This window comes from Lepus europaeus, chromosome X (genome assembly GCF_033115175.1).
Source record: "Lepus europaeus isolate LE1 chromosome X, mLepTim1.pri, whole genome shotgun sequence".
In the NCBI taxonomy this organism is placed as follows: Eukaryota; Metazoa; Chordata; class Mammalia; order Lagomorpha; family Leporidae; genus Lepus; species Lepus europaeus.
In genome coordinates, this window is record NC_084850.1 from 85549112 (window position 1) to 85564704 (window position 15593).

Genomic DNA, 15593 nt, shown 5'->3' on the forward strand with positions numbered 1-15593 from the left:
CCACCTCTGACGCTGGCATCCCATATGTGCACCTGTTAGAGTGTGGGCTACTCCACTTCCAATCCAGAGCTCTGCTAATGCACCTAGGAAAACAGCAGAAGATGGCCTGCTTGTTTGGATCCCTTGCCACATTGGAGACCAAGATAGAGTTCTGGTTCCTGGCTTCAGCCTGGGCCAACCTTGGCCGTTGTATTCATTTGGGAGAGTGAACTAGCAGATGGAAGATTCTCTCTCTCTCTCACTTTCAAATAAATAAATAAATCTTTTAAAATAATAATAATAAAATAATTTTTTAAAGTGAAGCCAGGGCTCAAATCCTGGCACACTGATATGGGATGCAGTAGTCCCAACCAATATCCCAACCAGTGCCAGTGTCCCAACTACTGGTACAAATGGCTACTCTGACATCCAGTTTTACAAACCCCATTTAATGAAGAAGTTGTTGGGGCTGGTGTTGTGGCATAGCAGGTAAAGCCATCGCTTGTAATGCCTGCATCCCATATGGGTGCCGGTTCATGTCCTGGCTACTCCACTTCTGATCCAGCTCCCTGCTAATGGCCTGGGGGAAGCAGCAGAGGATAGCCCCAGTGTTTGGGCACCTGCCATCCACATGGAGGACCTGGATGAAACTCTTAGCTCCTGGCTTCAGCCTGGCCCAGGCCTGGCTGTTGCAGCCATCTGGGGATGGAATATCTCTCTCTCTCTCTCTCTCTGTCTCTCCCTCTCTCTCTCTCTCTGTAACTATTACTTTCGAATGAAGAAATAAATCTTTAAAAACAAAGAAGTTGGCCAGCGCCACGGCTCACTAGGCTAATCCTCCGCCTTGCGGCGCCAGCACACCGGGTTCTAGTCCCGGTCGGGGCACCGATTCTGTCCCGGTTGCCCCTCTTCCAGGCCAGCTCTCTGCTGTGGCCCGGGAGTGCAGTGGAGGATGGCCCAAGTGCTTGGGCCCTGCACCCGCATGGGAGACCAGGATAAGCACCTGGCTCCTGGCTCCGGATCGGCACGATGCGCCGGCTGCAGCAGCCATTGGAGGGTGAACCAACGGCAAAAGGAAGACCTTTCTCTCTGTTTCTCTCTCTCACTGTCCACTCTGCCTGTCAAAAAAACACAAACAAACAAACAAAAAAAAAAAAAAACAAAGAAGTTGTCTGTTCTCCATTGTGTATTTTGGTGTCCTTGTTGAAAATTAGTTGAGAGTATATGTGTGAGTTGTTTTCTGGGCTCTCAACTCTGTTCCATTGGGCTATGTATTGGTTCTTATACCAGTACCATATTATTTTGATGAATATAGCTTTGTAGTATAATTTAAAATCACCAAGTGTAATGCCTTCAACTTTTTTTTTTTTTCGTTTTTAAGATTGCTTTGCCATTAGGGGTCTTTTGTGGTTCAATACAAATACTTTTTTTCTATTTCCATGAAAAATGACAGTAGAATTTTGATGAGGATTGCCTTAAATCTGTAGATTGGGTAATATAAATATTTTAACAATATTAATTTTCCCAAAATATAATCACAGGATATCTTTCATTTGTTTGCACAATCATCAATTTCTTTTGTCAATATTTTATTGTTGTCAGTATACAGATCTTTTACCTCCTTGATTAAATTTATTCCTACAAGTAACATTTTTTTGTTTTATTGTAAATGGAATTTTTTTCTTGTTAGTTATTTTGTTGCTGGTGTTAAGAAATGCTACCTTTTTTATCTTGGAACTTTACCAAATTTATTAATTCAAACAGTGTTTTTGGTGAAGTCTTTAGGATTCTCTCTACATATAAACAATTGCTTCTGCTAACAGAGACAATTACTTTAGGTCTTATATTTAGGTCCTGGATCCATTTGTAGTGAGTTTCTGTGTACTATGTAAGCTGAGTCAAATTCCGTTGTTTTGCATGTGGAAATCCAATTTTCCCAGCACTGCTTATTGAAGGAACTTGTCCATTGAACCATCCTGGTACCCTTGTTGAATATCACTTGACAGTATGTGCTAAGGTTTATTTCTGGATTCTCTATTACATTCCATGGGTCCTTAAATCTGTCTTTATGTCAGTTCCACTTGTTTTGATTACTACAGCTTTATGATAAGTTTTGAAATTGAGAAGTATGAAATTTCCTTTTCATTTCAAGATTATTTTAGGTACAGTTATTATGTGTCAATAAAATATTTCTTGGGAAAAATTGTTTTGGCATTCCATATTAATTTTAGTATGAATATTTCTATTTCTGTGAAAAAGGTCAATGGGATTTTAATAGGGATTGCATTAATCTGTAGATTATTTGGAGATTATTGAAAACAGTATTAATTATTCCAATAAATAAACTGTATGCATTTTTTTAAAGATTGTATTTATTTATTTGCAAGGTAGAGTTATAGACAGAGAGAAAGGTCTTCTATTAACTGGTTCATTTCCCAAATGACTGCAACAGCCAGAGCTGGGCAGATCTGAAGCCAGGAGCCAGGAGCTTCTTCCTGGTTTCCCACGTGGGTTCAGGGGCCCAAGGACTTGGGCCGTCCTCCACTGCTTTCCCAGGCATAACAGAGAGCTGGATTGGAAGAGGAATGGCTGGGACTGGAACTGGCATCCATATGGGATGCCAGTGATGCTGCAGGCGGAGGCTTAGCCCACTGTGCCATAGCACCGGCCATTTGTTTGCATTTTTAAGTAGTCAGAATGCACTGGCGCATTATTTGTGCAATAAAATATAAATAAATTTTTAAAAAGAGTTGTTGGCAGTGAGAACTAGTGAATTTTTCATACCAGTTCATCTACTTCACTAGATCTCAGTTACCAGTTTTAAAAATTGGTATCAGTTCTGGGAAAAAAAGTATAAATTAGACATTAAGAAATGGTTATCTGAATATAAGTGCTGATGAAAAGAAATGTTCACGGATTCATAAATTAAACTGAAATGAAATGATTTGTCATTATCAAATAGACTTATTTAGACATTTAATGATATTAGTTAAGTTCAGGTATACTTTTTTTAAAGATTTTAGAGGCAGAGTTACAGACAGAGAGAGGGAGAGACAGACAGAAAGGTTTTCCATCTGTTGGTTCACTCCCCCAAATGGCCGCAATGGCCAGAGCTGGGGCGATCCAAAGCCAGGAGCCAGGAGTTTCTTCCAGGTCTCCTACGTGGGTGCAGGGGCCCAAGCACTTGGGTCATCCTCTGCTGCTTTCCCAGGCCATTAGCAGGGAGCTGGATCAGAAGAGGAGCATAGGGCCGACGCTGTGGGGCAATGGGTTAACGCCCTGGCCTGAAGTACCAGCATCCTGGTTCGAGTCCCGGCTGCTCCTCTTCCAATCCAGCTCTCTGCTATGGCCTGGGAAAGCAGTACAAGATGGCCCAAGTCCTTGGGCCCCTGTACCCACGTGGGAAACCCGGAAGAAGCTCGTGGCTCCTGGCTTCGGATCGGCGCAGCTCCAGCCGTTGGCGGCCATCTGGGGAGTGATCCAGCAGATGGAAGACCTCTCTCTCTGTCTCTACTTCTCTCTGTAACTCTGTCTTTCAAATAAATAAAATAAATATTAAAAAAAAAAGAAGAGGAGCAGCCAGGACTAGAACCAGCACCCATATGAGATGCCGGGACCACAGGCGGAGGATTAATCTGCACCACCGTGCTGGCCCAAGATATACTTTTTTTTAAAAATTTATTTGACAGGTAGAATTATAGACAGTGAGAGAGAGAGAGAGAGAGAGAGAGAGAGAGAGAGAGAGAAAGGTCTTCCTTCCATTGGTTCACTCCCCAAATGGCCGCTACAGCCGGCGCACTGCACCGGTCTAAAGCCAGGAGCCAGGTGCTTCTCCCTGGTCTCCCATGCAGGTGCAGGGCCCAAGGACTTGGGCCATCCTCCACTGCCTTCCCGGGCCACAGCAGCGAGCTGGACTGAAAGAGGAGCAGCTGGGACTAGAACCAGCGCCCATATGGGATGCCGGCGCTGCAGGTGGAGGATTAACCAAGCGAGCCACGGCGCCAGCCCCACCCCAGATATACTTTTATTATACTTTTCTATGGCTTCTTTTTCTCACGCTGAAATTTTAGCCTCATTGATTAAAAAAAAACAGTTTTATTCATGCTGCTTAAAATTGTGTCTCATTGAACAGAGACTCTGTTGGGTTTCGTTTCCTGGAGATTGTCTGTGAACAATTTAATTCATCAGAAAATTTTGGAAAAGCCCAACTGTTCTACATCGACATACTTTTACAAAGGAAGGAAGAACAGCAAGCCAAGGAGAAGATTGAAGAAATCATTATAGGTCAGTAGGATGCCTGTAGATGTTTTAGAAAGATGTTAATTTGCATATAATTCTAAGATATCAGAGCAGTAGCAAATCCTCAGGTTAACAGATTTCTCCAACTTCCTTTTTTTCATCCCTAATGGTCTTTAACAGTAATGTTTCACCTGTCAATATTTCATAAACTGGTAAACTAGAATAAGAAACTAAGCAGAAGTAACTAAACATCAGCAAAAACAAACCGGGGTTAAAGCTCAAAGTGTAGTGGAAAATTGTGTGATCACAAACCTGATTTCACGCCTTCAGTTTGATCTCAGATTGGCTGTGTGCCTTTGGGACAAGTCAATATCTCTGGCCCTTGTTAAATTGCAGGGGCGGGGGAGCTCTGGAGGTGGGGGTGGCTTGAAAAAACCTGAAGATGGCAATGAGATCTGATGTCCTCAGCTGGGCCAGAATCTTCCTGGCTTTGATGTCCCCTGGGGCTTGCATGTTTTCTTTTACTGTTGTTGTTTTTGTTTTTTTAAGATTTATTTATTTATTTATTTGAAAGACAGAGTGAGAACAAGATCTTCCATCCACTGGTTCATTCCCCAAATGGCTGCAACAGCCAGGTCTGAACCAAACCAAAGCCACGAGTCAGGAATCCCATCATGGTCTCCCACGTGGATGGCAGGGACCCAAGCACTTGGTGATCATCTGATGCTCTGATGCCTTCCCAGTTGCATTAGCAGAAAACTGCATCAGAAGCAGAGTAGTGAGGACTTGAACTGGCACTCCATTGTGGGAAACGGCAGCTCAACATGCTGCACCAAAATGCTAGTCCCTCTTGCTTGTCTTCTTTTTTTTTTGAGATTTATTTATTTATTTATTTGAAAGTTAGACTTACACAGAGAGAAGGAGAGGCAGAGAGAGAGAGAGAGGTCCTCCATCCGCTGGTTCACTCCCCAGTTGGCTGCAAAGACCAGAGCTGCGCTGATCCGAAGCATGGAACCAGGAGCTTCCTCGGGGTCTCCCACGTGGGTGCAAGGGCCCAAGGACTTGGGGCATCTTCTACTGCTATCCCAGGCCATAGCAGAGAGCTGGATGGGAAGTGGAGCAGCCGCGTCTTGAACCGGTACACATATTGGATGCCGGCACTGAAGGTGGCGGCCTTACCGGCTACACCACACTGCTGGCCCCTCTTGTCTTTTTAACATTAGCATCCTTTTGTGTGGTGCAGTGTTCTATAAACCTCACCTGAAATAAAACAGATTAGATTAGCAGACATGAAGAGTCAAATCTGCTCAGCACACCCCTTACCCTCCACCTCTCTGCAGAACCTCTATACCTTCAAGAATACAGACACTGTGGTCCTATTCTTCAGTCTCTTCCACAACCTCATGTTTTGAACTCTACGCATGTGTACATATATAATATGAATGATGGTCAGTAAATGTTAGCACTTTTATTTGAGTATGGGTGTTTGTAAAATGGAATGCTTATGACTTCATAAATTAAATGGAAATTGAAGTATTTATTGTTAACATGTAGGCTTATTTAGATACTTAATGTCATCACCATAGCTCAGATATACTTTTATTTAGTTTCTTTTATGCACGCTGAAATAAATTTTAGTGCTATTTATATAAAAAAAAGCTAGCTTCATGTCTCCTTGAACAGAGAATCTGTTGGGTTTATTCTGAGTGGTGATTTGTTGCTTTTTTCTTTATTATATTGCTTAAATTTTTATAAGTATGTATCATGTTTTTACAAACATAAAATCGCTAATATTTTTAAAGGAAACCACTGGATTAGATGATCTCTAAGAGCATTTTGAACTCTAGATTCTATGAACCATATTTTTCTGATGAAGACCTCCCACCAGACCTTCACTGTGAACCCAATTATTTTTAGGCCCCGTTTTATAATCTTGGTTATATGGTTTTCCAACTTTAGCATTTTAATAATAGCATATTGGAAATTAGAAGGAGGGTCCACAGGGTAATAAACACTTAACTGACCAGAATGGAGGGGAAAATGCTAGAAGTTTTGTAAAATAGATTCAAAATTTAAAAAAAAAATACAGCAATATATAGTATACAATAACTTCCAAAGGCATCACTGTGATATGTTAATAATATTTTTGACCTTGAGTAGTCAAAGTATATTAAGTTGTGCTTAAGAAATTTAATTTATTAGAAAGAATAACTTTCCTGTAAATATTTAGACTTTAAAGTAAAAATGTTTTATATTTAAAGAAAGTAAGCTGTCACCTAACTAAAAACTTGATTATATGGAATAACTCTTTTCCTTAAAATTTAAGTTAGGCAAAACTTTACTATAATATATAAGTATACACTTATACTCTTGGGGTGTTATTAGCTATTTACTCTCATACAAGTATCTTCAACCAAGTCACAGAATAAACCACATGTGCTGACTGAGCTAGAAGGTCAGAGATTCTTAGTGTTCTAATCAAGACTTTTGGGGAAAATTGATAGTTTGTGCCAAAGGGGCAGAAGAGAAGAGCATATAGAATTCAATTATAGTTTGGACTTTACCTTAATCTAATGTATTTGAACCCTGTAAATGTCTAGACCAGAAACAATCAGACACAAGTTACGATTAAAGTAATAAAGTTTATGTGTAAGTGTGGGCTTAAAGTATTTTACAAAGGCTTTAAGGTATAATTGGCCTTTCTTGTGAACTTGATCTGATCTATTTAGTACATAATAGTATAAACACTTCTTATTAATGATTTCTGGCATTGCTGTCTGCTCACTCACAATAACCTTATTAAGGCCCCAGATGATGATCTAATTTGAACGTGTAAAATAAGTTAAAAAGAAACTAGGCTGGAAAACTATCACAGATTGATGGGGGAATTACTGTGAATCTAGCAAACTCTGATTATATTATATAATCAATTTTGGTAGTAAGCCTAAAATTAATGATGAAATCCTGTCTGGATCCGATTGTTTTTGTAACCATTACTTAAATATTATAGGTTCTGAGTATAGTTAGCACTTTTTAATGTAATAGATCTAGATTCTTGTTTTCAAAGCTTGAGTTTCTTTTTCATTAGGTCACCAAGCAGGAAAACGACTGACAACAGAATTAATATGCTTCTTACAAGACGTTTTGTGGAAAAAAGCTGCCAGAAGTTTTGAGGTTTGAGAATAATCTATTTTCATTCTGTATATACTTTCTCTACTGTAACAGATAACAGTGTGCTCATTCTAAAAATCATAGAGCACCAAATAGTTTAATAATCTCTCTGTTCATATACAATGTATTTAATAAATATTCGTAATGCAGAATGTTAATGCGAATTGTACAAGAGTTCACTCAGAAATAATAAGACATGAGGTGGTCATCGTGATCGTCAGGTTAAATTGTCACTTGGGATGTGCCTGGAATTAAGTCCACTTCTCTTTGTGATATAGATTCCTGTTAATGCCTGGGAGGCAGCAGGTGATGGGTCCAGTGCTTGGGTCTCTGCTACCCATGTGAAAAACCAGGATGGTTCCAGTCTCTTGGCTTCAGTCTAGCCTAACCCCAACTGTTGTAGGCATTTAGGGAGTGAACCAGCAGATGGAAGTTTCTTTCTTTCTTTCTCTCTCTCTCTGCATTTCAAATAAATAAAACTACATAAACATTTAATAAACTTGATTTCTTCTCATTGAGAGTTTACAACATAGGGAAAAGACATCACTGATATTAAATATAAGAATGTAATTTTTTTAAAAAAAACATATATTTATTTATTTGAAAGGCAGAAATAAAAGGAGAGAGAAAGAAATCTTCCTTCCACTGGTTCACTCCCCAAATGGCCATGATGTCTGGAGCTGGGCCGATTTCTGTCTCTCTGCCTCTATCTCTCTGCCTTTGTCTCTCTATAACTCAGCCTTTCAAATAAATAAGTAATTCTTTTAAAAAAAAGTCATGACAAAGGGCCAGTGTCATGGCATAAATGGGTTAAACCACCATCTACAACATTGGCATTTCATTGTGGCCATTTGGGGAGTAAACCAATGGATGGAAGATCTCTCTGTGTCTTCCCCCTGTCTCTCTATTACTCTGTTTTTCAAATAAAATAAATCTTTTATAAAAAAAGTCATGGTGCATACGGGTGGACATTTGCCCTTGAAGTTAAGATATCAGCATATCTGAGCTCAATGCCTGGCTCCAGTTCCTGACTCCAGCTTCCTGCTGATGTGGACCCTGGAAGGCAGTGGTGATGGCTAAAGTAATTGGGTTCCTGCCACCCACATTGGAGACCTGAAATGAATTCTTTGTCCCATCCCAGCATTAGTCGTTGCAGGCATTTTGGGGGTGAACCAGCAAAAGGTAGCTCGCTCTATATAAATTAAATCAATAAAAATAAATTTTAAAAAAGTTTTAGTGCAATGAAAAAAAAGTGCAAAAATATAAATAAAATATTTAAACCCCAGGACAGGTATTATGGCACAGTAGTTTAAACTGCTGCTTGGGATGTCAACATTCCATATTAGAGTGCCATTCAATGAAGTTCTGCCGCTTCTGCTTCCAATCCAACTTCTTCCTAATGCATCCTGGGAGGCAGCGAATGATGACTCAAGTACTTGGGCCTCTGTCACCCACATGGGAGATTCCAGGCTTCTGACTTCAGCCTGGCCCAGTCCTTGTTGTTGCAGGCATTTGGGTAGTAAACCAGTGGATTAGAGTTTCTCTCTCTCTCTTGTCTGTCTTTCAAGTAGATAAAAAAATACTTTTGAAAGTCAGTATCTTTTTTATTAAAAAAACTTTTTACAAAACAACCAAGGTTTCTGCAGAAACATTTAAAACTAAACATAAATTTTAAGATACAATCATTCATAACTTGTTTATTCTTAAAATTTTGGTGTATGAGGGTATATCAAAAAGTTCATAGAAAATGGAATTAAAAGGCCGGCGCCGTGGCTCAACAGGCTAATCCTCCGCCTAGCGGCGCCGGCACACCAGGTTCTAGTCCCAGTCGGAGCGCCAGATTCTGTCCCGGTTGCCCCTCTTCCAGGCCAGCTCTCTGCTATGGCCCGGGAGTGCAGTGGAGGATGGCCCAAGTTCTTGGGCCCTGCACCCGCATGGGAGACCAGGAGAAGCACCTGGCTCCTGCCTTCGGATCAGCGCGGTGCACCGGCCGCAGTGCGTCAGCCACGGCAGCCATTGGAGGGTGAACCAACGGCAAAGGAAGACCTTTCTCTCTGTCTCTCTCTCTCTCACTGTCCACTCTGCCTGTCCAAAAAAAAAAAAATGGAATTAAAGCCTAAGTTTTGTGGGGCCAAACATTTTGAAATCTGCATATACACAAGGTCTTCAAAAAATTAATAGAAACTATGTGTTATGAAAAAAACTACACAATGATTTTAAAATATTTTGCACCAAAGTAAACTTATCTTTTAATTCCGCATACTTTTTAAAAAAAGATTTATTATTTATTTGAAAGTCAGAGTTACACAGAGAGAGGACAGAGAGAGAGAGAGGTCTTCCATCTGCTGGTTCACTCCCCAGTTGGCTGCAGTGGCTGGGGCTGCGCTGATCCGAAGCCAGGAGCCAGGAGCTTCCTCCGGGTCTTCCACATGGGTGCAGGGGCCCAAGGACTTGGGCCATCTTCTGCTGCTTTCCCAGGACATAGCAGAGAGCTGGATCAGAAGTGGAACAGCCGGGACTCGAACCAGCACCCATATGGGATGCTGGCACTGCAGGTGGCGGCTTTACCTGCTGCGCCACAGCACCAGCCCCCACAGACTTTTTCAATTCCTCTTGTAGTTCCTTCTAAGCGTAGTATACATATGTTGGTTGGTTGTGCAAATAAAATGAAATATACTGTTTAAAACAAAGTTGTTTTGCACTTCTTTTTAAAGATAATTTATTTATTTTAGAAGCAGAGTTATATAGAGACAGAGGTCTTCCATCCACTGGTTCACTCCCCAAATGGCTGCAATGGCCAGAGTGGGGCTGATCTGAAACCAGGAGCCAGAAGTTTTTTCTGGAAGCTTCTTCTGGGTCTCCCCTCTGGGTGCACGGGCCCAAGCACTTGAACCATCTTCTACTGCTTTCCCAGTGCATCAGCAGGGAGCTGAATCAGAAGTGGAGCAGCCAGAAATTGAACTGGCGCCCATATGAGATGCTGGTGTCGTAGGCAGATGCTTAACCTACAATGCTCAGTGCCCAACCCCTGTACTTCTATTTCCAACCAACATAGCAACAGGACTGGTTATGTCTTTGCTCGAACAACGCCCCATCAGAAAAAAAAAAAGGAAAAAATACATGGAAAAAAAAAGATTTCTTTTTTTATCACAGTGAACATCGTGCAATGAAGGAAAATTATTCCTGAGGAGATAGAAAATGAGCTACAATTGCACAGCTTACTGCTTTGAGTTCCCAGGCTGTAGCAGAAGTAGAGCCTGGCAAGCATCCTAATTTGGGGAGATGAAGCTGAGAGTCTGAGGTTACCAAGGCAGCTAACATGCATAGGACAGAGTAGCAGAGAGGAATGCACAGCACAGAGAGAACCCTAGTGAACAGAGGGTCCTCCTCCAGTGTCTAGCAGTGTACTGAGCAGGACGTTTGTGGAATGAACCTACCAGAAGCCAGGGAAATAACCTTCTAAAAATATCAGAGGGAACAGTGCACTAACATGTATCTGGGGATAGAGCCTGTTCTTACCACTCAGAATGGAAAATCTCTAATTCTTGGGGCATTGGGTAGAGAACTCAGAAGGTTCTTATCTCTATAGTGGAAAATAATTAGTCCTGCATTGAGCCCTGCTCCAGACCCACCTAAAATAACCATAAAAAGTAGGATGTGAAAGAATCAAATTGATCCCAAGGAACTTAATTATTTCCCAAAGCAGAGTCAAGAATATTTATAGGAATACAAAACTTTACAGCTCCTAGCAAGGTAAAATTCACAGTTTCTAGCATTCAGTGAAATACATGCAAAGAGATAGGAAAACACAACCTATAATGAAAAGAAACAATTGAAACTGTCACAAAAGTTAGCATTAAGAGAGAACAGTAAAATAGCTTTTGTAATACTCTTCCATACATTCAGAAAGTTAAGGTAGATGAGGGACAGAGATTGTGGCACAGTGAGTCCAGCCACTGCTTGGGATGCCCGCATCCCATATTTGAAGGCCTGGAATTGAGTCCTGCCTTCACTTCTTTTTTTATTTTTTAATTTATGTATTTATTTGAAAGGCAGAGTTACAGAGAGGCAGAGATAGAGAGGTCTTCCATCCACTGGTTCACTCCTCAGATGACTGCAACGGACAGAGCTGTGCCGATCCGAAGCCAGGAGCCAGGAGCTTCCTCTGGGTCTCCCACGCGGGTGCAGGGGCCCAAGGACTTGGGCCATCTTGTACTGCTTTCCCAGGCCATAGCAGAGAGCTGGATTGGAAGTGGAGCAGCCGGGACTTGAACTGGCACCCATATGGGTTGCTGGCACTGCAGGCTTTACCAGCTACCGCATGGCACCGGCCTCCTGCCTCCATTTCTGATCCAGCTTCCTGCTAATGCACACCTGGGAGGCAGCATATGATGACTGAACTAGTTTGGTCCCTGCCACCCATGCGGGTGACCTGGATGGAGTTCCTGGATCCTGGCTTCTGCTTCACCCAGCCTCAGCTATTGTGGGCATTTGGGGAGTGAACCAGCAGATGGAAGTCCTCTGTCTTTCTCTTTCTGTTAATCTACCTTTCAAATAAATAAAAATAAATAGATAAGCCTTTTTTTTTTAAAAAGTAAAAGTTAAATAAAGGAATAGAAGATACAAAAAGAACCAAATCAAACTTTCAGAAGTATGTTATAATATCTAGGATGAAATATTTATTGAATAATATTAACATCAAATCACACATTTTAGGAGAAAGAATTTATTTGTGAACTTGAAGAGAGATACATAGAGAAAACTCTTTAAAAAATTAAAAGAGCATCAGTGAGATGAGAGACAATTTCAGGTAGCCTAATACATGCCAAAAACTAGAAACAAGTGAATTGATAAGTAAACTGCGGTATATCCATATAAGGAAATACTAGTCAGTAATAAAAAGGAATGATCCATTGATACATGTAATAACAGGAGGAAATCTTGACATTAATTCATTAAATAAAAAAATGATGTTTTAGATGAGTCAATTGTATAAAAGCCCATAAAATGGAAATTAATGAGTAGTTACAGAAAGCAAGTCCTTGGTTGCTTGAACATGAGATGGGAAGCTGGAGTGATGAATTCCAAAGGAAACTCACTGCCTTGTCTGTTATATTGCCTTCAGCTCATAGCTCATACATGCAAAGTCTGTCAAATTGTACGCTTTAAATATGTGTATCTTCTTGTATGCCATTTTTACTTCAGTGAGGTTGTTTTAAAAAAATGATGTTGAGGGCCAGTGCCGTGGCTCACTTGGTTAATCCTCCGCCTGCAGCACCGGCATCCCATATGGGCGCCAGTCTAGTCCTGGCTGCTCTTCTTCCAGTCCAGCTCTCTGCTGTGGCCTGGGAAGGCAGTGGAGGATGGCCCAGGTCCTTGGGCCCCTGCACCTGCGTGGGAAACCCAGAGGAAGCACCTGGCTCCTGGCTTTGAATTGGCACAGTTCCGGCTGTAGCAGCCATTTGGGGGGTGAACCAATGGAAGGAAAATGGAAGGAAGACCTTTCTCTCTGTCTATCTCTCACTGTCTATAACTCTACCTGTCAAGTAAGTTTTTTAAAAAATGATGTTGAGTTTTGTAGGAGAGTTAAAGGTAAAGAGAAAAGGAAGAGAAGAGAAATGGAACAAAGTTAAAGAATCAAGCAATTAGGCTCAGGCTAGGGAAAAAAATTCCTTATAGGAGCCTGCATAGACTTCAGGCTTGTGCTGAGATGCTGCTGCAAATCAGAATGGTATTCTAGTTCTCTTTCAGAGGGCTTTGATTTATGTCTTGACTGAGTAAGTGAAAAACTACTTCAAAATTCCCCTTCTCCTATTGATTTTTCCCCTTTTTCCTCATTTACCACTCTTGCTGAATGATTTTTTTCAAATTTCCACTCTCAACCCTGAGAAGAATCTAATCTTATTTCTAAATAGTCAAGACAGTCTGTCACCTGGTCAGCACAATTGTTTTTAGTCGAAGAGGTCACTTTATTCCTTGAAGGTCCTAATGACTCCTGGTCCTGATTGAAAACTGCGAAGTTTCTTGATCTGGTACAAGGGACTCATTTATCTCACCTCAGTGTTTATGAGCAATCTCAGTTTTCTTAGATTGCAAAAAAATTATCAGGCTATTTCTGTCATGTTTTGTCCTAATAGCTTCTTACCATTGACAATGTCAAAATGACTCAAAAGAAAAAAAAACTATTCAAAAATACAGTAGCATTAATTATGATAATGAAAAACCTGGAAATTCACCAGATATACAATGCCAAAAAAACCTTGATTGTTTAAATATTATATGTCCCTTAATAACTAAAAACTACATGGCAATACAGATTTTGTATGTATATAAAAATTAAGTGTAAAGAATAGAACATGAAAATCTATGTAAGCTATGACTTTTAACTGCAAATATATGAAAGGATAAATGTAAAATGGAACACAGAAAAGTGCATATAGTTGTATTAAAATGGTGAATGATGGGTGTTCTCTTTTAAAATTCCTGTCATTGTTTTAATAACTTTAAAATGGATTTTGGGTTTTCTGGAGGTTGTTCACCACCCTCTGAGACCCTTTTTACCTATGTATGAAATGTATAATGTGAAAGAAAAATAGAGAATATTGATTGCCACTTTACGTAAAGCTTAAATTGACCAAGACTGATCATGAAAGGCACTTAGAATTCAATAGAAAGAGTGTTGTGTTTTGGTTGTCTAAAACAATCGATACTATCTTTTGTTTTTGTTCAGAGGTGATGGGATAAGTCATGGTCAACTGTAAAGATGTCTGTGATTTTGTTACTTCTTTTTAAATTCCAGGTGCAAGATTATGAAGATGCCGTACACTGGTATAATTATTCTCTGAAGATTTATGAATCTGATAAAACAGATCTGGACTTGTCCAAACTATATAGGAATGTGGCTTCCTGTTACCTGCATTTGAAACAACTTGATAAGGTCCTTTGATTTATCTATTTTAAGGGGCAGCAAATATTCTTATGTACAGTGGCAGAGAGATAGATGTAGTGTTGTGACTTCTTGGCTGTCAGTTTAGGATGTCCGAGAGTTACTTCATACAGAACAGGTCAAATTGACATTTTTCTTGATTTGTACACTGTAAACATGGAGTGGAACTTCCCAAAGGGATAGAGAATTTAGATGTTCATTAATTCCATAACTTACTGTTTATTTTTGCACCCTATTCTGAGAGGTAATATATCACTGGAACTCCTAAACAAAGTTATCTGCTATTAACCATCTGCAATGTTGTCCTTTAAAGCACACAAAAATTTTTTAAAGATTTATTTATTTATTTGAAAGAGTTACAGAGAGAGGTAAAGATAGATAGAGAGAGAGAGAGAGAGAGAGAGGTCTTTATCCGATGGTTCACTCTCCAGTTGGCCGCAACGGCTGGAGCTGTGCCGATCCGAAGCCAGGAGCCAGGAGCTTCTTCTGGGTCTCCAACGTGGGTGCAGGGGCCCAAGGACTTGGGCCATCTTGTACTGCTTTCCCAGGCCATAGCAGAGAGCTGGATCGGAAGTGGAGCAGCTGGGTCTCGAACCGGCGTCCATATGGGATGCCAGCGCTTCAGGCCAGGGCATTAACCCACTACTCCACAGCGCCGGCCCCGGCAGACTAAATTTTAAGGTACGCATTTTTTGTTAAGCATTCATTGAGAGCTAATATTTTAATGAAGTTACCATTCTTTTAGATTCTGGGTATGTTATCTCTTGCCTTTTGAACAACTCTAGAAAACATCGAGTAATTGATTTCTTTTTTTTTTTTTTTGGTTTTGCATTTTTTTTTATTAAAGGAGATTTTAGTAACTCATTGTGATACTTCCTGGGCAGTAAACTTATTTCTTGATTAGCAGGAGTTGTTTTTTTTTGTTTGTTTGTTTTGTTTTTTTTTTAGAGTAATTGATTTCTTATCAGGACGAAATTCTAAAAGGCAAATGAGATAAAAAAAAAAAAACTCCTGTATGGATAGAGACGTTCATGCTTCTTAGAACACTTGAAACAGTTCTTCTTCTCGGTATCATCCACGTGCACATTATGTGGGGGTATTGGCTCTGGGAAGGACTAAAACGAGAAGGACACATGTGGACCCAAATTAAATGTGAAGATTTTTCATTGCCTTTGAAGTTGTAATGACAGTTTCAGGGAGAAATTCATGATTAAGGGTAATAATTTCAGGTATTTTCTTTGAAGACCTGTTTATCTTT

General features: G+C 40.3%; 1 protein-coding gene across 1 annotated transcript in view; it reads left to right on the forward strand.

The window, feature by feature from the left end:
- TEX11 (testis expressed 11) overlaps positions 1-15593 on the forward strand; it is a 297390-nt gene that overhangs the window by 145682 nt on the left and 136115 nt on the right. Inside the window, exons 13-15 of the mRNA XM_062183085.1 lie at positions 4112-4263; positions 7307-7392; positions 14189-14326. Of these exons, the coding sequence (XP_062039069.1) occupies positions 4112-4263; positions 7307-7392; positions 14189-14326 (376 nt within the window). The remainder of the gene's footprint in view (positions 1-4111; positions 4264-7306; positions 7393-14188; positions 14327-15593) is intronic.